Source organism: Rhipicephalus microplus, chromosome 8 (assembly GCF_043290135.1).
Source record: "Rhipicephalus microplus isolate Deutch F79 chromosome 8, USDA_Rmic, whole genome shotgun sequence".
In the NCBI taxonomy this organism is placed as follows: Eukaryota; Metazoa; Arthropoda; class Arachnida; order Ixodida; family Ixodidae; genus Rhipicephalus; species Rhipicephalus microplus.
This window is the reverse complement of record NC_134707.1, coordinates 103723870-103746268: the sequence shown is the minus strand read 5'-3', so window position 1 is coordinate 103746268 and position 22399 is coordinate 103723870. Positions and strand designations below refer to the sequence as shown.

General features: G+C 47.0%; 1 protein-coding gene across 1 annotated transcript in view; it reads right to left on the bottom strand.

Annotated features, from left to right (window-relative positions):
- LOC119184563 (uncharacterized) overlaps positions 1 to 603 on the bottom strand; it is a 36342-nt gene extending 35739 nt beyond the window's left edge. Inside the window, exon 1 of the mRNA XM_037433968.2 lies at positions 460 to 603. Within this exon, the coding sequence (XP_037289865.2) occupies positions 460 to 549 (90 nt within the window). The 5' untranslated portion in view covers positions 550 to 603. The remainder of the gene's footprint in view (positions 1 to 459) is intronic.
- Positions 604 to 22399: the final 21796 nt, after the last annotated feature.

Below are 22399 nucleotides of genomic sequence, written 5' to 3'. Positions count from 1 at the left end.
CCCCAACCTTCGCGAAGAGAACACTTTGTAACATTGCAGCGTAACTTGAAATTAAGTGAGGGCTGCACTCTTCCACTTTGTAGATTTTGTATTTGAGGCGGAAAATACTAACAGGGCCACACGCCACCACAATGAGGTGACGTCACTACTGATTGCCTTAAAGCTAACACGCCAAGGACGACAAGGTGCCTTCGACGAAGATAGGTCCTCCTATCAAAAGATACGTCAGCCTGTTTTAGGCACTTCCACTGTTCGCCCTGATTACCCCACTACATGTGTCCCACTATCGGCTCACATCTTGATTTTCGATTAAAAATCGTAGTCATAACGCTGTCTTTTTACTTACACAAATTATTGATACTGCTATGCTAAATGTAATGTTAAATTTTCCATTATAATATTCAATTACTGAGAAATAGCACCAAAATGTTCTTTAAGAACATAAAATCCATAACTTACCTGTTGTTCAACTGCCAGAAGTGAAGGTATAGCTACAGCAACTAGAAAAAATACCCAGAACCAAATGGTGTTGAAAGCCATCGGTGGCATGCAAGCAATAATGCACGTACAACTATTTCAACGTGAAACTTTGAGTGCGAAAAGGTGTAAGCGAGCCTGCATATATTCTATTCAACACAACCTTCTCGGCAGGAAGTTAGAGTTCAATGGCACTATGAAAGGAAAGACGTAAAATAAAATAAATACAAATTTTTCAAGAGTTATCGAAGAAATTTTCGCGAATCTGGAAACACGTGTCGAGGTCCAGTTCATTACTACTTTGCCCTTTATGTGCACAAAAGTCACAATTTGATAATCTTCATAGTTGATTTCAGCAGCTATTTTAGCGGAATTGTGAGGGGACAGATATTACTTTGCACATGCTCTCACTCTTTGTAAAACTGCAATATCAAGAGCACAGACTATAGAGTTCACATGGGCTTTCACATGAGCGCTCAAAAAGCAATAATTCGCTCATTTTACGGACGAAGCTCATTAAGGCGTGGGTCTGTCCGTTTTTTGCATTTATGAAGTAGTACAAGCAAACGGTGGCGCATACGCGCTCTAGAGCGGGTACGAGCCAAGGGAATGCGAGATCGGAGATGGCCGTACTTGTGTTCTCTAGATGTACGCACAGACGGACGTACGGACAGACAAAATAGCAGACGGACGAACGGGTGGATAGACGTGAATACGTACGAATGGATGAACGCACGAACAGACAGAAAGACAGACAGAAGGACGGACGGAACCACGGGCGGACGCATGGACAGACGGATGGACGCGTAGATGGACGCACGAACCCATGGATGGGTGCACGAATGGTCGCGTGGCCGGACGGAAGCGCGCACGGGTAGACTGACGCTTTGCCCCACATATCATCATTCACTCCGTGGATATTATGTGATTTTTTACTTCTTTAAGAGAATGGTTCTAGTTAAATCGTATAATTTCATGAGGAGAGTATACAGCCATGTCTTAGCGACAATATTACTGGAGCGGCTTCAAGATGCTTTCTATTCGCTATCGTCAGTACAGAAAAACGGTTGCAAGTCACTCAAGGCCATGCAATCTGATCTAAACTATGCTGGTTTAATGAAGAACTCAATATGTATCATTTGACACACAAAGTGGCGCCTAACAAAAGCCTGGTTCCACCAGTGTGACTTGTTGATCGAAAACGTCACAGCGTTTCAGAAGGTCGTGCGGGGCGTGAACGCATGCACAAATCAATCGACCTCACACTTCGCTGATTGAAATCGTCGAAAGAGCTTCTGAGCGTCGGAGCAATGAGCTTCTGTTTTGTTTCATCAAAAGAGCAACATAGTCACACAGTTAGGACCTGCATGTAAGTTTCATAGGCACTTATTAAAGGTTATATGGAAAGACTTGGTGACGGAAAGCAATTTTTCTCTTTTATTGGTCTGTGTTGGTCTGTTGTTGGTCTAAGTACTCAATTGACGGTGCAGAAGAATCTTTGGCAAACACATTGCTTCAGATGTTTCGGTGAACCCCAAGGCATACAACATATAAAATTGTGACCTGCGTGAGTGTGTACATGCTCTACAGGATAAGTGCATCACGATGCCAATTTATGTGGCCAATTTGATCTATCAAGCTTCATGAAGTGCGAAGAGAGCCCTCTGCACGAAATGATGTAAACACAACAGGGTGGAGTGCCTGTAGAAAGAATATCTAAAGTGTGCAAATTTCTTGTGTGAGACGTGCCTTCCAGCAAGCTTTTGGTTACATGTATACATGGTACATGCCAGAGTGCTGGGGACCAGCTGCAGTACATGCCATGCTGTTGCGGCCCCGAAACGGCACTCCAAAGACTGTGATTACCTCCTTAAGTACAGTGCTGCCGGTAGAAGATTTGTGTGACATTCCAAATTTGAACCAGAAAGTGTTTTATGCAATGGTTTACATATATCTGACTTAGTTTCGTCACAGAAACTACGCCGGTGAAATGCGCACGAATAGATGCAGATGACAAAGCAATAATTCTGATGTGGCTGTTCATGTATTTCCAAATTCTGCGGCGTTGCCGCGGCGGTTTAGTAGCTAAGGTACTCGACTACTCACCCATGAGTCCCGGGATGAAATTCCGGTTGTTGCGGCTGCATTTTTAATAGAAGCGAAAATGCTGAAGGTCCGTATGCTCAGATTGAGAAGTAAAACGAGCAACCCCAGGTGGCCGAAATTACCGGAGCCCTCCAATATGGCGTCTCCCATAATCATATGGTGGTTATGGAACGTTAAACAACGCATATCAATCAATCTAAGTTCTGCGTAAGTACAGCTGTAATTCTGTCCAACCTGAAGAACCACTTATCATATAAAACCATATATTTCAGTTTGTAGTGGTGCAACTGCCAAGTTTGCCAACAATAACGTCAATTTCTGAATGACAGACAAAGAGGTATGCACGTAACGCTCGCTCCGCACGACTACAACCTTCTTGAGGAAATTCGCGAACTTGATCTGCCACTTTAGGCCCCACTTTTTCGACTTCCTTTATTTCACGCCAGGCGATATTCGTGCTATTTGACGGCAGTTGCGTCAGGTATTTTTACCCTTGGCACGTAGCAATGAACGCTCCGGTTGGAGTACAATCACGCCTTTGGTCAGGTGGTGGTGCCCTCTCTGAGTGGCGCAAGTATCAGCTGTGTGTTTTCAGGTGTTTTAGGTATTTCAAGTCATTTGAAATTAGCTATTGTTATTTCTCTCATTTATATTATGTTTGACCTGGTCCGGTTATGTTAACACATTTCAGAGAAATTATACTTTTTGAAGGTGTTTATTGTTCAATTGTGAGCGTGTTCATGCCACGCAATATCTACGAATGGATGACAAGCCATAACGAGCTACACACTTAAACCCGAAGGAAATAATATTGTTCCCGCGCATGACTTGGGAGCACATAGCATAACTCATTGGCCTGCGATGGGGGTTTCCACGAGCATTACGCATTCAGCTACCGTCCGCAAAAACATGCATAGAAATTTACAAACGCGCCTAGTGATACTCACACATTGATCTCATCAGTAGACACATACTTGGCAAGGATGATGCATACATACCACCACCACCACCACCTCCACCACCACCACTACCACCAACATCATCATCATCATCATCATCATCATCTTTGTAGTCGCCATCATCATCATCATCATCATCATAATCATTATCAGCCTGACTACTTCCACTGCAGGACAAAGGTCTCTCCCATGATCCGCCAGTCAACTCCTTCCTGCGCTTGCTGTCGCCACTGTATACCCGCCAACTTTCTAATCTATTCTGTCCACCTAACCTTCTGTCTCCCCCTAACCCGCTTGTTAGTTAGTAACTCCAGTTTGTAACTTTCAATCCAGTTGGTAACTTTTATTGACCAGTGGTTAACCTGCCTAAGCGCTACATGAACAGCCAATGTCCATTTCTTCTCATTTATTTCAAATATGATAGCCTGAACCTCGGTGTGTTCTTTCATCCACTCTGCTCTCTTCTTGTCTCTTGAAGAGGTCATGACACCCAATTTTCAATCATAATCTTTGTTCAGTGGGTTGATTCTTGTACGTTCAAAAACATTCAGGCGAAGTTTGAGCGAATTTGGTCACGCCGTTATTTCTAATCCAATGTTTTTATGAACAAGCACGTAGCCTGAAAGTTGGGCAACACTGGCGCGATGGCAAGCCGTGACGTCAATAACCGCTTGCTGTGCGAGCTGCAGCTCAGTCTGCACACTGGAGGACAGTCGTGCGCCATGGTCAGCTCCACTTGCAATTGAACGTTTTCTGCGTTGTTCAACTTGCCACCGGAACTAAATTACTTACAGGGATCATTTAGGGATCATCAGCAATGCCACCGTGGCACCCATGTAGCACTGGTACTTGCACCAAGCAATTTCGGTGGTCAAAAAGTGTCCTGTGAATGTGCAATGCATATGCCATTTGCCACTACCGATAAATATTGAAACTCCTGGCAGGCAAAGCCAAGGTTGGGCGTCACACTTGCTATTTTTTTTACCGGAACCGAATGCAATTGACTGAGTTCAAGCAAATATCAGCCAAAGTGTATTCTGTGATTGACCCAAGCACCGCACTGAGATGCCAATCGATTCAGCGTTTACGTATGCCGCACGCAACTATCGACGGAAAAACAACGGTCCCGACGTGCAGCGTGTCTACAACCACATATTTACTATGTTCAGCACCGAAAGTCGTGCATGCGCGTATGCTACCCAACGAAAATCTCCATTTTTTGCGAATTCCAGGGGGCTAAATATTACTTGAAGTTGAAGTAAAGGTTTACTTTAGGCAGAAAGAAAAGCGGTACAATAAAAGAAGGAGATGTACGAATTGCCTTTCTGCATAGGAGATTGGCGAAAAAGCATAAAAGCCTGATGAAGCGCTTGCCCCTGTAAACCCAAAACCCTCAAAAATAACACAACGCTCAGTGTAAAATTGAACATAAATGTGTTGGTACATGAAAATCACATCTGTGCTAGGAGAATAAAAAAGCATGAGAGAATGCTCGCGAATGCAGCATCTACGGTCCTCCATATCCCAAGCTTGCTTTTAAACCTGACGTGCTTGAATTAAAGCTATTTATCGTTGCGGAAAGCCGCCTGCAACGTTTTACACAACGGTGACGTCGTTAGAATCTTGGTTCACACCGTCTTCCGCGCTTTCTTTGTGGCTTGAGCTCGTGGGGACGGAGTCGAAGACGGAATGCGCAACGTATACGAAGTCGCCGCCGCATCTGGTGATGGTACCGGTAGCACACGGCAACGCTTGCAACCTACTGACACGTGCGAACCACGCAGCAAGCAACACTCGCAACACTGACCACGTGCGGAAGGTGCTGTTTGGAAGCAGACGACACTGCTCCTACGGCTTGTGACGTCATGCACGTCATAACAAATGGTGGTCACCAGCGGTGGGCAGAGTTTACAGCCGATCACTTATACTTGTTATTTTGGTCTGAAATTATCTCTTACAGTCCAGTTTTTACACGTGTACAAGCAAATTGAACCCTCTCCCTTCGTTTTTCGCTGAAAACCGTCAGTTGTTGGGGGACCATGTCATGACCCCTTTAAGGTTTGACCTATAACTTTTCTTTCCATCACTTTCTGCGTCATCCTCAATTTAAGCTGAACCCTCTTTGGAAGACTCCAGGGTTCTGCTTCATAGGTAAGTACCGGCAAGATGCAGCTGTTATATACCTACTTTTGGAGGGATAGTGGCAGTCTAGCAGTCATGATTTGAGAGTGTTTGTCGAATGTCGCCGTATAAGACTGTTGAAATGAATTACTGCGTTGGCGCATTAACGCGAGCCGACCGGAAGCGTTGCGATAGGCTCAGCGAAGCCGAGGCTTATGGCACAACGTGACAAGGGTCGTGATTTGGTTTAGCCACTACACAGTAACGTTCATTGCTATTTTCGCAGCGAAGCTTTTTATGCTCGCATCACGGTTGTTGTCGCCGTCGTCGTATGTCTCCGTCAGCCTTCCGTTTGTACCACACATAGGGAAATCATAAAACGCATAAATTTAAAAAATAGACCATATACTGTCTGTTCATCTGCCCATTAATTTGTCTTCTATATTTACATCTGTCCATGCGTGCATCCGTCTGCTCACCTATACGTGTATTTCTCGTTACTTCTACCCGTGCATCTCTTGGTGATTTAGCACCACCCTGAATCCCTCCGTTCGTCCTTTTATGCATCTGCACATCTGTTAATGCTGCCATGCGTCCATCCATGTTTCCGTTCATGCATTTGTCCATCCATCCAACCGTGCAAATGTCCATTTTATCCGTTCATCCTTTGTACTAGTCGGTAATTTCAATGTTGACAACATGGACCTCAGAAGCTAGCCTAGCTTCATCATCAGCATTTAATTAATGAATCAGCTGCCAATTATTCGCATTCTTCAGGCGTGTGGCGCATTGTCACTAAAATATTTTAGCTTCCGCATGCGCAGTGTTTGTTCACCGTGTATTATATTCCGATCTTACTGTTGTAGTTTTTTGTTGCGCACCATCGCATTAGGATTTTAATTTGGCCCACTACTTTAAGTACAGTGCCGCTGAGCAAACGTTTTGTTGGACCAAGGTCACAGCAACGCTAAATTGTGTACGGGTGAATGTACCCCGGGGAACGCTTTTTATAGTGCAAAGTGAAGCGGCTTCGTGATTTTACAGCTCAAGCTACGAAATCGACTTCGGTCGTTCGCTTAGCATTACGTGGTAGGTTGAATACTGACAAGTCCACAACTTGTTCTTTTTCTTCAAATAACAATGCTTTGTATAGGCACATATGAGGTGATCATGTTGTTATGTGCTTTTCCATGTTCTTTCTGCACAGAATATTACCATATCCTTCGTAAAGCTCTTGGACACCACAAGGGTATAATAATTAACATTAGGACTAGACTTTAAGATGAAGATGTTCCACCAAGCATCAAAATGGTTGCATTTACCTCAAACTGGAATGTAGCCATTAAAGACCAATACACATTCCGTGAACTCTCATACGCTCATGCACAATAAACATCAAGAATCTTCAGTGAAGACGTGCTTGACGTCTACGTCAGACCGAGTGCGACGACACTTGGGTCATTTAGGTTTAGATAAGCTATATCGTCTGCTAATTCGGCCAAGATTGCCCAAAAAGGCTCCTGTAAAGTTTCAAGAGTCGTAATTAGACATGTGAACACACAAACTGTTACATTTTCACGACTGCAAACGAATTTGTTATTCGAATTTAACTAGTCAACATTGTCTTCTTGCAAAGGTCGGTGAAATAGTTCCCTTTATTCTGCTGGTTGCCTCTAATCTCACCTTAATCAAACATTTCTTTTACGCTGAATTCTGCCTGTGTCTGTTTCCTGTGAAAAAATAAACCGTGGGAAGCTTAATAATATATTATGAGTGCCTGCTCACACGCCAGTATAAAGTGCTTTCAAGCGTTTTATAGTTCATAAACAGCTTTCATTGTCATCAGGATTACCAAGAGAATGAACGAAGCAGTAGCTACACAGAGGAATGCGTTGCTTAAGAAACGTTTGGCTGGTACTCTCAGGAAGTACAGCAGGACCAAAAAACTACGATTTAAAATGAATTGGTGATTTGAAAACGTAGTTGGAGTTGGCGACTCAGTTGGCGACCCATTAGAACTGTCTTTAGAGATATTCTTGACGCTTGTGCTCTCACCATACTGAGTGTTCTGAGAAGGTGCCTCGATGTGGGTGATGATTGCAATAACTACTGGCGTCAGCGGCGTACCACGCTACCTCCATAAGCATTAGGTGTTAGAGCTCTAACAGCATAAGCGCTTACACTTTCAACAGTGTGACAGAACCATACCAACGCCTTGCAGAACAATCATTAAAGAGTAATAAGAGACGTTGATCAATACGAATGCATCGGGTTAGTTATTAGTAGTTTTGCAATGAATAAAAGGTGTGAAAGAAGACAATTTTCAGCTGCAGGCATCGAGCCTGATACCCTCGAGTAGCATGTTCGATGCTCTACCGGCTGAACTACAGTGGCTGTTATCACCCCTTCCACCCTATGGACCATATATGTGCTTTTATTATGACAGTGTTGGTGAATGACACTGTTGGTGAATAAGAGTGAATGTGCAACTCTTTTGTTCTCTGTGTTCGCGTTACTTCGCACGTGCTTTTTTGACGACCAAGCAGCTCCGCAATAACCTCTCGTGTACTAGCTGTAGGCATTTTCTGCAAAGAGGAGACCCTCGTTTGAACGAAGGAAGAGGAAAATAAATGCTTTGTCTCTTTCCTGGACACAATAACAATCAGATCTAACATACGTGCCACGGGAACTGTTGGCTACGTTTTAGTGCTAGAGCAAAGCCTGAAATTATAGGGTAGGTCATCCTCTTCAGTTCCTCCACCATATAAACGCCGTTCACCATCTCCACGGCGTCGATCCTTGCCCACGATGCGGCCCATATGCTCACAGGCAACCAGAAAAGTCTTCGAAGACTGCGAGGCAAGTGCTGCGACGCTGTTTACTTGTCAAAGCCCTTAGAAAAGCCCACTGAGCGTTTTAGACGTTTTTGTGTATGTTCACGCATTGGCACTTGTTGATACTGGAGCCGGCGTATCTGCCATGTACGCAGAACTTTGTCGATTATGCTCACATCACCTACCATACCGCCTACTCATTCGCCCCACAACAGTGCGCACAGGCCACCTCATCATTCAGGACGCAATGTACGTCGTCAAATTCATCATAATTCTCGCATGCACTGGCGACGTATTCTTACGATGGCTTTGCTCTACCGCCATGATGTCGCCATTCGTTGCGCACCAGCTGAAATAGAGCTCCCATCAATCTCCTATTTGACGCTGGTCGGCATTCTGTACGCTGCAAGCAAGAAACTCTACAAACACGACACCAATGTACCTGCCAACTCATCGAAGATAATGTCGGTCTACTGCACAAGTCTTCCCGACACCGCTGCACTCATCTCGCTATCTGACTTTGTTTTCATGAAGAAAGATTTGCTTGTTCTTTTACCGACCGTGCGATTAACTCACGGCAGCATCTCTGTACTTTATTAACTCATCCCCGTACAGTGTTACGTGGATGTGGGGAGAATGTCTTGGCAGCATGGAACCCTTTGATGATGCACACCTCATGGATGAACTCTATGGCACGCACTTCTCAAGTTCCAGTTTGCCCATGGCTCCTTTTAAATGTGCTTCATCATACAATGATGTATTTTGTTTTTCCATTCTCGGCAACTTTACGTCGGTCCAGCGTTCCCAGCTTCTGCATTGGTTAGAAGAATTTGGCTCTTCTTTCGGTGTCGCTTAACCTCCCTAAGCCGCACATCTTCCGTTATGCATCGCATTGACCGAGGCACCCAACCACCTTTGCGGCAACGTCCACATCACGTATCTCCAAGAGAACATCGTGTGATCAACGACCAAGTCGACAAGCCCCACCATGGTGGTCTAGCGGCTAAGGTACTCTGCTGCCGACCGGCAGGTCGCGGGATTAAATCCCGGCTGCAGCGGCTGCATTTCTGGTGGAGGCGGAAATGTAGGCCCATGTGCTCAGATTGGGGTGCACATTGAAGAACCTCAGGTGGACGAAATTTTCGGAGCCCGGCATTACGGCGTCTCTCATAACCTTACGATATGGTGGTTTCGGGATGTTAAAACCCATATACATATCTATCAAATCAGCGACATGCTTTGAAAAAACCTAATTCGACCCTCTAACAGCCCCCGGGCGCCTTCTGCTATTCTCATTGCGAAAAACGGTGTTGTGTGGTTTGGTGTGAACTACCCACGCCTCGACGAATCACTCGTAAGAACGTGTGGGGGTGACTGTGGGTGTAGGTTAGCAAGACTAGGCGCGAGAACACTCGAGGACAAGGAGAGACATTTATGTACACGAAGGCGGATGCGGAAATACACACCATAAAAACACACACACGTGTATACGCGTTCGCGGGCTTATGTGGGAGAGAATTTATTATCAAGTTCCCGCACACACGCCGCACCCATGGAGCGGGAGTGTCGTGGTCGACCAGGGTTCTCTCGTCGTCATGAAGTTTGCGCGCGTCGCGGTTCCCGAGTCCGTACGGGAACGTTGCCCAGCCTACATTCCTAAAGAAAGGTTGTGGTACCTACTAAGTTCAGTTTACTAAGTACTTGTGACATACGTAACTAACCGGTTCGTAGGTGAAGTTAGTAACAGGGTGGCTAGTAACCATAACTACGTCCACCATTACTAACGCAGTTAGTAATGGTTATAACGTAAGTATTGACGGCTCCTAGCAACAAAAAATGTACTAGACGCGCTCATTTTGCCTCAATAATCACCTGTTTTATTACGTTCGCGTTCGACTAAGCGTCAACATTTTGATATATCACTGAGTAATTACGCAAAAAAAGAGAGATAGATAGAGAGGAAAGGCAGGGAGGTTAACCAGGCTTGGCTCGGTTGACTACCCTACACTTGGGGGGGGGCAAGGAGAATATTAGAACGGAAAGAGATAGAAAAGAAGAGGAGTAAGAAATAGAAGCTCGAATAGTAGGCTCGAGACTACACAGCACGGTCTCGCACAGTTCTTTCACAAGCGGTCGTGAAGTCTGGTGGTCTTTAAAAAGTACAAGAGGGCTTTCGTGGCTTTGCGTGTATTGGAAGCCGTCGGCCAAGGTCCCAGGATCTTCTCGTCTGTAAGCGGCCGTGAATCCAGCTGACAGAGCTTAGCTTCCCTAATACATCGTTCGGTCTGGTATGCTGGGCAATGACATAGAATGTGCTCAAGCGTTTCCTCGCAGGCGCAGATGTTGCATGCTGAAGTACTCGCCATTCCAAGGAGACGAAAGTACGAATTCGTAAGTGCCACACCCAACCTCATGCGACACAGTAAAGTTTCAGCGCATCGTGGGAGCCAGGATGGCAAAGGAAGTTGCAACTTTGGGTCGATCGAATACAGGTGCGTGTTGGAGAAACCCTGCGTATTCCATTGTAGGAGAGATATACGGCGAGAAAGTGATTGTTGTAGCCTTGCAGCGTCCGTTCTCAAGAGTGGTATGGGCGTGTGCTGGTCTTGGTCATGAGCCGATCGAGCAGCTTCATCCGCGCGGTCATTGCCGACGATTCCGCAATGACTCGGCAACCACTGAAATACAATATCGTGACCTTCCTTGAGCGCTTTGTGGTAGTCTTGTCTTATCTGATATACTGTATGTTTGTGTAACCCGTGCTGCATAACAAACCGTAGTACCTGTAAGGCTGACCTGGAGTTGCAAAAGATGGCCCATTGGTTAGGTTGCTGCCGAAGAATGTACTTTACTGCACCTTGAAGTGCTGCGAGCTCTGCTGCTGTCGACGTCGTGGTATGAAAAAACTTGTACTGAAGCAACACATTTTCAGATGGAACAACCACTGCTCCTGTAGAGCTGTTAGAATTAGTGGAGCCATCGGTGTAAACATGTATGTGGTCGAAGTACCTTTCGTCCAACAGACGCAAAGTCAATTGATTCAGGGCTAGCGTTGACATGCGTGCCTTCCTAAACATTCCAAGAACTGATAAGCGCACGTCAGGTTGATGAAGACTCCATGGCGCAGCTGCTGGATGCATCGCAAGTTTGAAGCCAGACGGTAGTATGTCTTGATGTTTTGTCACAATACCGCAGTACAAAGAATGGGGCCTCCGAGCTGTCAAACACGCTAAATGATGTGACGGTAGCCGTGATAATTGCCGAATGTGCGCTCTCAGCGTCTCGACAATGATATGCGTTGTCACCGGTTGTTCTTGTGCAATAACAATAGTTGACACTGTCGATGAGCATGTTGGGCTTGTACGCTTTGCAGTGCCCGGATGTTAGTCTTGCACGTGTTGAACAGGACAGGAAGGCTGTACCGGAGAGTTCCGAGAAAGAGGGCTGTGTAAAGCTGCAACATGGAGTGCACAGATGGGCCCCATGATTGTCCGGCGACGAACTTGAATACATTTTGAATGCCAATGAGCTTTTTCTTCATGTATGTGACAGGCGGGCTCCAGGTTAGGTCACGATCTACGATGACACCTAAGAATCTATGAGTGCTCCTATATGGGATTAATCTGCCATCGATGCACAATGAGTAGAAAGACATTGGTTTGCGTGTGAACGCCACCGCTGCGCATTTTTCTGTGGCGATAGTCAAACCTTGCTGGCGAAGGTATGTCGATGTCATTGTGGCCGCTTTCTGTATTCTTTTGCCAAGTTCAGCTGCTTCCAGAGTATTGAGAGCAACCTCGTGGATCACGTTGTCATAGGCACCCTTCACGTCTAAGACCAGAGCTACCGACAGCCGCTTCTGAGCTTTCTGACGCTGAACAGAGGTCACTAAGTCAATAATGCTATCAACTGAGGACCGACCTCGTCGAAAACCAGCCATAGCATCAGGATAGATGTGATAATGTTCCAGGTACCTTCCATGCGTGTAAGCAGCATCCTCTCCGTGACCTGGCCAACGCAGCTTGCTAGTGCTATAGGAAGGTATGATGCGAAATTGAATGGAGACTTTCCGGGCTTCAGCAAAGGCACCAGGCGACTACACTTCCAGTCATCAGGCACCATTCCATCATGCCAAGACTTAATGAAAATGTCCAGGAGACAGCGCTGTGCCTTCGGGACTAGGTGAGGTAGGGCAGTATAGGTCACTCCATCCGGACCTGGGGACGATGAGCGTCTGCATGTGTTCAATGCCGCATGAAGTTCTTCCATGGTGAATGCCACCTCCATTTGCTGATCTCGTGTGACTTGAACATCCTGTGGCAATAGATCGATCGGTATAGAGATGTCGCCGGCGATCTTTGCACAAAATTCACCAGAAATATCAAGCTGTGTGTGACGTTGATGTAGCGCCAGAGCGGCGAAGGAATGAAGCTGTTGTGGAGGCGAGTGAATACCTCGAAAAGTCCTCCATACGGGAGACAAGCGCTTTGGAGGGTCTAGGGAGTCACAAACATTCTTCCACCGTTGTTCATGAAGTTTGTGCATACGACGCTGGATTTTTTCCTGAATGCGTCTGGATTCTCTCAGGTCAGAGATAGATTTCGTGCGTCTGTATCGTCTTTCGGCACGTCGGCGGACCACTCGAAGTTGTTCCAACTCTTGGTCGAGTGCCGTGCGTCTCGATTCTTTTGAACATATCTTCGTGTAAGTCTCCATTGCACAACTAATCACTTCTTCAATAGATTCCGGCGGTTCGTGCATGCACTTGCTCTCCACTGATATCTGAAACTCTTCCCAGTCAATAAGTCTTGAATGTCCAGGGGAAGGAGAATCGTCCAGACCTCTGACTGTCATGTACGTGGAAATATGGTCGCTGCCATGTGTTTCAATATCTGTGAACCATTGGACTTTCGTGACAATGCTATGCGACACTAATGTCAAGTCCAGGCAACTTCTGTACGTTACTCTTCGGAGATAAGTAGGGCTGCTGTCGTTCAGCACCTGAAGCCCGTGCTCTGATGCGAGGTCAACTAGGTTCGTGCCTTTTGGATTTGTCCTGATGCTTTTCCACAATGGATAATGGGCGTTGAAGTCGCCCATCAATATCCAAGGTGCTGGAGTCGTTGCAAATATACCATTTATTATCTGTTGATCTAGTCGACGTGACGGCGCTATATATGTGCCTATCAGCGTAAACGACAGCTTCTTTTTTTTAACATATAGACACACTAAGTGATTTCCATTGTCAGACTCTACTCTTTAGAGAACGTAAGTGAGTTCTTTACGGATGTACACAGCAACTTGACTTCGCTCAATGCACGATGAAGAAATGAACGATTCATAGCCCGCCAGTCGAGGTATTTTTCAGAAATGCGGTTCACAAATGATGATGATGGGAAACTTATTTTGGAAAATGAATTGTCTGAACTCAGGCATTCTTGACTGTAGACCTCTTGCGTTCCACTGAATATTGAAGCCCGCTTGACTTTTTCTCGGAAAGGCTGATGTGGTCTATGGTGTGCCATCTTGTTACTGAAGTCCGGCAAGAACTGGTTCTAGTGTGTCCAAGATTTGCAGCGCGCATTTAGCGGCAAGGATCTGCAGACTATCCATGAGTGCGAATAACACTCATGTTCATGAGTGTTCATGAGTGCGAATAACACTCATGAACAACCTCAATACAGAAAAAACTTGTACCTCTTGGGCGGACAGACTGCCTGCTGGGGGCATATCCGTTGCTGATAGTCGATATTTTGGTTCCGTAGACACGTGTACCCGCGGTAAAGCGGGCCAGTCAGAGCCGGATGTACTCTGTTGCGCCACAGTGTCTTCCGGCACCTGTGGACGTACCCCACCTGGTGGCGGGAGCGGGGGAGGTCTCTGTGGTCGTGGCGGTGGTGGTGGTGGCGGTGGTGCCGTAAGTGAAGGCACCTTCGGTACAGGACTGCTTTTTCTTTTCTTCGAGCACCGCCGTCGACGGTAACGCCATCGTTGAACAAACGTTACCGCTTTCTTCGTGAGGATCCGTCTTTAACCATTTGTCTCAGAATGCTCCTCTCTTTCTTCCGTACTAAGCAGTCTTTGGACGAGGTTTCATGGTTCTCGTTATAGTTGCTGCATTTCAGCAGAGTTCCATGGCAAGCATCTGCTTTGTGGGGTCCGGCACAACGTGGGCATGCTTGCTTGTTGTTGCACACAGCACTAACATGACCCAGTTTTAGACAGTTGTGGCACTGTAGTCGTCTTTGGATGTATGGTCGGACAACGTGACGAAAATGACCAACCTTTACATGTGATGGGATGCAATAACCTCTGAAGGTCACCTTGATGCAACGGGATTTGCCAAGCCGGCATATTTGCAATATGTCCGTTGCCCCAGTAGCTGGCTTTTTCAAAACAGGAAGGTCTGCGTTCGGTATGGAAACATTAACGTCATAAATGACGCCTGTCGTCGTGTCACTATCCTGCGGAATGTAAGTTCTGAGATAGACACCTCCAAGCTCTGTGACAGTTCGCAGGGTATGTAGCGCAGCCGGGTGCTCAACGTCTATGGCCAAGATATTTTTCCGTGGGTTGAGTCTAATATCCTTTATCTCAATACGCACAATAGCTTCGAGACGCGCTGATATCACTTGACTGTTCATGTTCTTCAGGTTGATCGAAGAGTCGACAGGAACAAAAAGTATGGTATGGCGTTCAGAACTGCACGCCGCCTTCACGGTAGAGACGCTAGCTGGCGAAGACGCGCCGACCATTCTCCTTTTAGCTTTACGCTTCATTGCAGGGATGAAATTGTCGTCGCGGTCTTCACTACTCGCCGTGTACAGTTCAGTGCTGTCACTGGTACTGTCGTCCTTCCGGCTGTTGCGCTTCCTTGAGGTTGACGTCAAAGGTGACGCCAAGTCCGGATTGCGTACGGTGGGGTCTGGATCCATCGCTGCCCGCAGGAGAGCGATGATCCTCAGATAAATTGTAAATGCACACAAAAAACACCAAACGAAATAGGAAGCGTTCAGCAGAAATACGAATCGTCGTCGTCCTCAAGCTTACGCAAAGAATGTCATCAAGGATACCAGCACACATACACAAGTCAACGCAAGAAGTGCTGTTCCTAAGCAGTTTCAGGAGTATTTATAGCCCTAACTTTGGCGAATGCAGCTGGTGCCGGTGGACAGCTATGCTGTAGGATGTATAATTTCAGTTAGGCGCCTTTATTTGTAAAACGTGAACACGCGCATATTGCCGTACTTCTTCAGTTCATGATCATCATCACGATGTCTCCAGCGCACTTCAAATCGGCTTCGCATACCGATAACAAACAAAAGATTGGTCCGCACATCAATGACAAATAGACAATCGGCTGACACACAGTTACCAGGTCAATGTTTTACCATAACGTGTATGAACTGCAGCTAAAAGAAAATGCGGTAGACGGCCTGCAAAGAGCAGAATTCCTTTCATCTCTCGATTTATGGTCAGCGTACTGGCAAGTATGTTTGACTGAAGACGCTTGACTGAATTTCTCCTTTCTCACACGCGACAGCCTGTACGAATTCAACGTAATTCTGTTCGGGCTGTTTAATGCTCCCGCCAACTCTGACCGCATCATCGATATCGTTCTGCGCAACCTAAACTAGCGCACGTACCTGTGCTACCTCGACGACGTCCTCGTTTTCGCTTCTGACCTCTCCATGCATCTTTAACGCCTGTGGCATCTTTTGATGCGTTTGAGAGATCCCTGTCTTTCACTGAATCTAAAGAAGTGCCAATTAGCAACACAGCAGCTGAGAATGCTTGGGTACGTCGTCACAAACAAGGGTTCCTAGAATATATCGTGGCGTATCCAAGCTGCACGTTCGCAAAAGCCGAGACCAGTTACACTGTCACGGAGAGAGAGTGCCTGGCAATCATGTGTTCCTTACGAAGTTGCGACCTCTTTCGTATGGTCGCCCATTTGATGTGTTCACCACCCTATTGAAAATCCTGGATTTGTGGATGCTGGAACCGTTGGTGGATATGGTGGAAATATTAGTGAATATGGCGGAAACTGTAGTGGGCATAATGGCTGATGGCGCCCCGCCGTGGTGGTGTAGGGGCTAAGGTACTCGGCTGCTGACCCGCAGGTCGCTGGTTCATATACCGGCTGCGGCGGCTGCATTTCCGATGGAGGCAGAAATTCTGTAGGCCCGTGTGCTCAGATTTGGGTGCACGTTAAAGAACCACAGGTGGTCGAAATTTCCGGAGCACTCCACTACGACGTCTCTCATAATCATATGGTGGTTTTGCGACGTTAAACCCCACATATCAATCAATCAATAAATCAATCAATCAATCAATAATGGCTGATGGCGGCGAGAGTGGAAAAAATGGTGGCTGATGGTGGTGGTGGTGGCGAGTCAATGGTGGTGACGGTGTAAATTGCCGGCTTATTGGGGCGAGGAAAAACTTGTTTGGTGGAAGGCCTGGTAAGCAGGGTGGATGACGATGGCATGATGAAAAGCACATGAGAGTATACACGTGAAATCGCTTATTTGTAGTGTTTCATTCCTTAATGCGCAGAGTTATACGTTTACAGTCAAAAGAAAACAACGCTGCTCATTATGCTTTCTAGTACGTTTTTTTTTATTCCTGTGGCATCAACAACGCTTCAATTTTTGTGGAACATAGAATATGCGGCCGGTATTATGTTCCCATTTCGCGCACGTACTTACATCAGTTTGACATCCGCGATGTGTTTCTTTGTTGTGTTGTTTCGAAGACTAGAGTTGTCAATGTGAACATGACAATAAATATTTTACATCGGCGAGCAGTTGTCGACAAATAAATGGGCTCTAGTTTGCAATTGTCCCTTTCATTGTTAGAGCAGAACACAGCGGTCACTTGATGTCGCCACGCTAGAAACGCAGGTCTGGCCATTTTTGCACACTCTATTGTTTCAGCCGTACCTTTAGGTTAACAAAGTGCGTGCGAATGTGCATATAAACTTTCACTTTCGGCATGCGTCGAGATGAGCCCCAGCGATTTTGACTTTCACCCTTGTGTTATACCACCATGATTTCCACTAAAGGTTAGTCATACCGACCGAGCCCGTACAAGTGTTATTGGCGCTTCTGGGTTTCAGAATACACAATTTTGACATGTAAAAATGTCAATACGGCACAGCTGTGGCATCATTTACCCTAAATAAAGCCTTTTTTACTGTGTACGGTGTCCGCGCAAGAAGCGACAAATATTGATGCGACACGCTTGCAGCACTTCCACCAAAGGTACTCCTCGCCTCACAGACTGCCGCCGGTCGCACTCGCCGGCGCTTCACTGGCTCTTATGCAAGAACATAGACACTTCAATTAGTATGCTTACTGAACTAATATGATAGCGTAATGTTTCTGGTGCACTGCATTCGTTTTGGACAAGCCGTTATGTAGCTGTTATGTAGAGCAACAGCGGTGCGCTGGCGCGACTGCGGTGTGCGTTGCGCGAAAAACATCAAACTCAATTGTGTGGGCTTATCTATCAAATGAGCATAGAAGCGTCATAAAGCCTGAACTGATATCGTCCTTTGGAAGGAGCGAGAAACGGATAATAAACTCGGAAGTAAAGGCCAATGAACTCTACCTGCTCCTAAGTCCACTGAACTGTTTTTTTCCTTGCGGTTGTATATTGTAACAAAAACATAGTGCTGTTGCCATTATCGCAGTGGCAATCGTTACAGGTAGCAGTTGTTCGTGTTTATCAAATGTGCAAATCTTCGTAGCAGGTGCAGATCCCGTCCCACCTAAGTAAACGACAAACAAAACTGAAGTTAAACAGTGACTTTTTGGGTAGACTACTTCTTCAACACCCGTGCCCTCATCTGTCAATGTGGCGTAGTGGTTGGTGTACTTAGCTCAAAATTCGAAGGTCCTAGGTTCGATTTCATGCTGGCGCGTGTTTTTTACGGGTCCTTGCTACATTCATTTATATACAATTATTTTTAGTATTTCTTTAGCGGCAGCTCATCCCGGTGGTTCTGAGGCTGCTTCGCGCTCCAGCATTGCCGGCTGGAGCGCGCCATCCACCATCCGCTCCACCATAGCCACCATACACCATGTGCCACCATTTCCACCGCCATAAACCACCAAAATGGTGGATGGTGGAATTTACCGTTCCTATGGTGGAGGTTCTTTCAATAGGGCGACCATCACGTACTCTGCTGGTTGTCGTCATTGAAGGATCCTCCAGGCATTCTTGCCCATTGTGCACATTCCCCTTAAAGACTACGACAGCCGCGCGGTGTACCGTGACGGGCGCCAGCATGCTGACGCCAACGCCATGTCACGCTCTCCCTTGCCTAGCGACAATACCCACACACCAGCGTCTCCCCTTGCCGTTTCTTCCACGGACATTCGTACCATCGCTACCAAAGAGCACAAGGATCAATGAATTGCCATACTGATAGAGTTGCTTACTGATTCATCGGCAAGACCACCTACTAGCAGTTTCGCTGCCAAGAAAACCGTTTCGCCACTGACGACAACGTCCTCTACCAACGCAAATACAACGATGACAGCTGCCAGTGGCTACTAGTCATACCCCTCTCGTTGCGCTCTGAGTTATGCAAGATGTTCTATTGTGATCCACAATGTGTGCTTTCTATGGTATTGAAGACATACTACTGTAATCACGAACACTACTTTTAGCGTGGGATCTACCGCTAGGTGCCGAAATTTGTTCGCTTCTACAGAGATTGTCAGCGCCGCGAAAGGTCAACGAAGCAGTCGCTGGCAGGTCTCCAACCTCTGCTTTGCCCTGACAGACCTCTTGGGCGCGTTCGTATTGATTTCTATAGGCCCCTTCTACTAACGTCGGCTGATAACCGCTGAATCATCGGCGTACGCGGTACGCCGAAATCACCGCCCTCCCCGCAGAAACTGCGTACGATTAGACCTCCTTTCTCCTCAAACAATTCATACTGCATCTCGAATAAACCCAGGAGCAACCCAATAATGGAGGTCGTGGCTTCCTGTCCGAAGTCCTGGACGCCATTCTGAAAGAGTACAATGTTGTTCACTGCAAAGCTGCTGCTTACCACTCACTCGCACACGAATGATCTAACCGAACGTTTGAACCATACGCTCGGTGATAGGCTCTCTATATACGACGCTGCCAGTCACACTAATTGGGACGCCTATTAGCTGTTCGTCGCCTACACCTATGATGCCACCCCTTTGAGCATTTCTGGTTTTTTACTTTCCTAATCTTTATATGAAAGGCACCCGCCACCCACCATCGACACTACGCTCCCTTACAGGCCGCGTCTATTCGTATATGCGCCTACTTCTGCACAGCCAGGCTTTCTGAAGAGTGACGAGAGCTTGAAAGGACCCTTACTACACATGATAACACGAAGAGCGGTAGAAGAGCATTCCCACTGATACCAGTACTTCTGCGCTCACGTTTTTTACTGAAGCGCTTCTCTGGCTCTCGATTCTGCTACTACAACTGACCTCTCTTCAAAACTGCTGACCAAACACGACGGCCCCTACGATATCGTCGAACGCACTTCTCTACCCGATGGTACGCATCGAACCACTTTCGGATATGCGCCATCGAAGACGCAAAATTGTGAATGTGTGGAGCGTGTCGAGGCTTACCGTGACTCGCTCAAAGTAACCAGCTGTTACGTCGCGAAGCGGCTCCCCCTTCATACCCGGGGTATTTGTAGCGAAGCCTGAAACTCTACAGCCGACCATCCCCTACAGAGCCTACTGTTGGGCCACCCTCTTGGAAGAAGAGCCGCTCGTGCAGAGAGTCGATACTCGCCTTGAATGTCGCTGTCGTGCATTGTCACTGAGTGGCCGCCGATAAACATCTTAACAAAGCTAGTTTCAATGTAAATAGGAAGAGGGAATTGTGGACGGAAACATAGTGTGACTCTTCTAATGCAAGTTGATCTTCGATGAACAAGAGATTTTTGTGACATCAAAGTGAAGCTTGAAAGCTCTCTGTGGAGATCTTCTGTACTTCCTATTTGTATCCTGGTCGCTTCTCGTGTCCAAGCACCTCACTTCAGTCCACCCGTTGTTATTTACCTTCAGTATTAAAGACCACAGACGAAAGTTAACAAAAAATGCGAGCCCTTTCTTCCAGGGCGTCTTCCTTGCGCTTCAGTCCCACACGATTCAATGTTGCGCATACTCTACATTTAGCTCCAACGTTCAGTAACGTGTAGTTCATAAGCGAGCATGGGAAAGCGAAGCAAAGGCGCGTAGCAGGAAAAGAAGGATGGGAGAGGGTATGGCGTAACATATGCTTAGGGAGAGTAGCATATTGTCACGGGGTCGTGACGTGGCCGAAGACAGGAGACTTCGTGTTGAGATATAACTGTTTATTTTGGCGAACCTGTGCCCAGTAAACGGAAAGTCCGATTACAGCAGCAGTCTTGCACAGATAGCAGTCTCGGACTGATAGCGGCGAACGGAGCGTCGGCCTTCGTTCAACAACTGACAAGCAGCGAAGCGCGTCGGCATTTATATTCTTGCCATCGAATGTTCTAGCGTTATCGCTGGCGGTGGCGTAGGTTCCAGAAATATCTGTACCGTTCGCACAGTGGGCGTGATCTTATCGAAATGATCTACTACAGTCCGGAACCTTCTCGAAAACTGCAGGCACGGTTTGCGCTGAGAATTGTGTGGTTTTGGGGACGATAACGAAAACTAGGGAAATTAAACGTGGCATTGCCCCCCTCTGAAAAAAGGCATCGCCCCGATGCTTTAACTAAAGATGAAGGTACAACTATAATGCAAGAAAGTACAATGAATAAGTTACGATGAAACAATAATACAAAAACACTGTTTCAGTTTGTTAACGCGCATGAAACGGCTTGACGCGTGCGACATGCGCGACTTCAGGTCGCGATCGGCGTCGTTAAGAGTTCGTGATGCCGTTGGGGACAACCTCGTAATCAAGTGGGCCGAGACGTCGAACCACCCTGTACGGTCTGAAGTAGCGTAGCAGAATCTTTTCACTTAGTGCACGTCGGCGTATCGGCATCCACACCCAAACACGTTCTCCGGGCTGGTATTCCACGAAGCGTTGTCGAAGGTTGTAACGGTGGCTGTCTGTCGTCTGTTGATTCTTGATACGGAGACGCGCAAGTTCTCGGGCTTCTTCGGCACGTTGAAGGTACTCGCTCACATCGAGGGTTTCTTCGTCGGTGACGTTGGGTAACATGGCATCGAGCGTCGTTGCCTGGCTCCTTCCGTAGACCAATTTTTATGGAGATATCTGCGTCGTCTTCTGCACCGCCGTGTTGTATGCGAAGGTCACATACGGAAGAATGGCGTCCCACGTCTTGTGTTCGACATCGACGTACATTGACAGCATGTCGGCGATCGTCTTGTTAAGCCGCTCGGCGAGGCCTTTGGTCTGTGGGTGGTACGCTGTCGTCCGGCGGTGGTTTGTTTGGCTGTATGCCAAGATCGCTTGAGTTAAGTCGGCAGTGAATGCCGTTCCTCTGTCGGTGATAAGAACCTCCGGGGCGCCGTGACGTAGGACGATAATTTCGACGAAGAACTTAGCTACCTCGGATGCCCTGCCTTTTGGCAGGGCTTTTGTCTCGGCGTAGCGGGCGAGGTAGTCGGTAGCTACCACGATCCACTTGTTTCCGAAAGCCGACGTCGGGAACGGCCCTAGTAGGTCCATACCAATCTGCTGGAAAGGTCAGCAAGGTGGATCAATTGGCTGCAGAAGTCCCGCTGGCCTTGTCGGCGGTGTCTTGCATCGCTGACAGTCCCGGCATGTCCTCACATAACGAGTGACATCGGTGGTAAGACGTGGCCAGTAGTACCTTTCTTGTATCCTCGCGAGCGTGCGAGAAACACCGAGGTGCCCTGCCGTCGGATCGTCGTGCAGGGCCTGCAG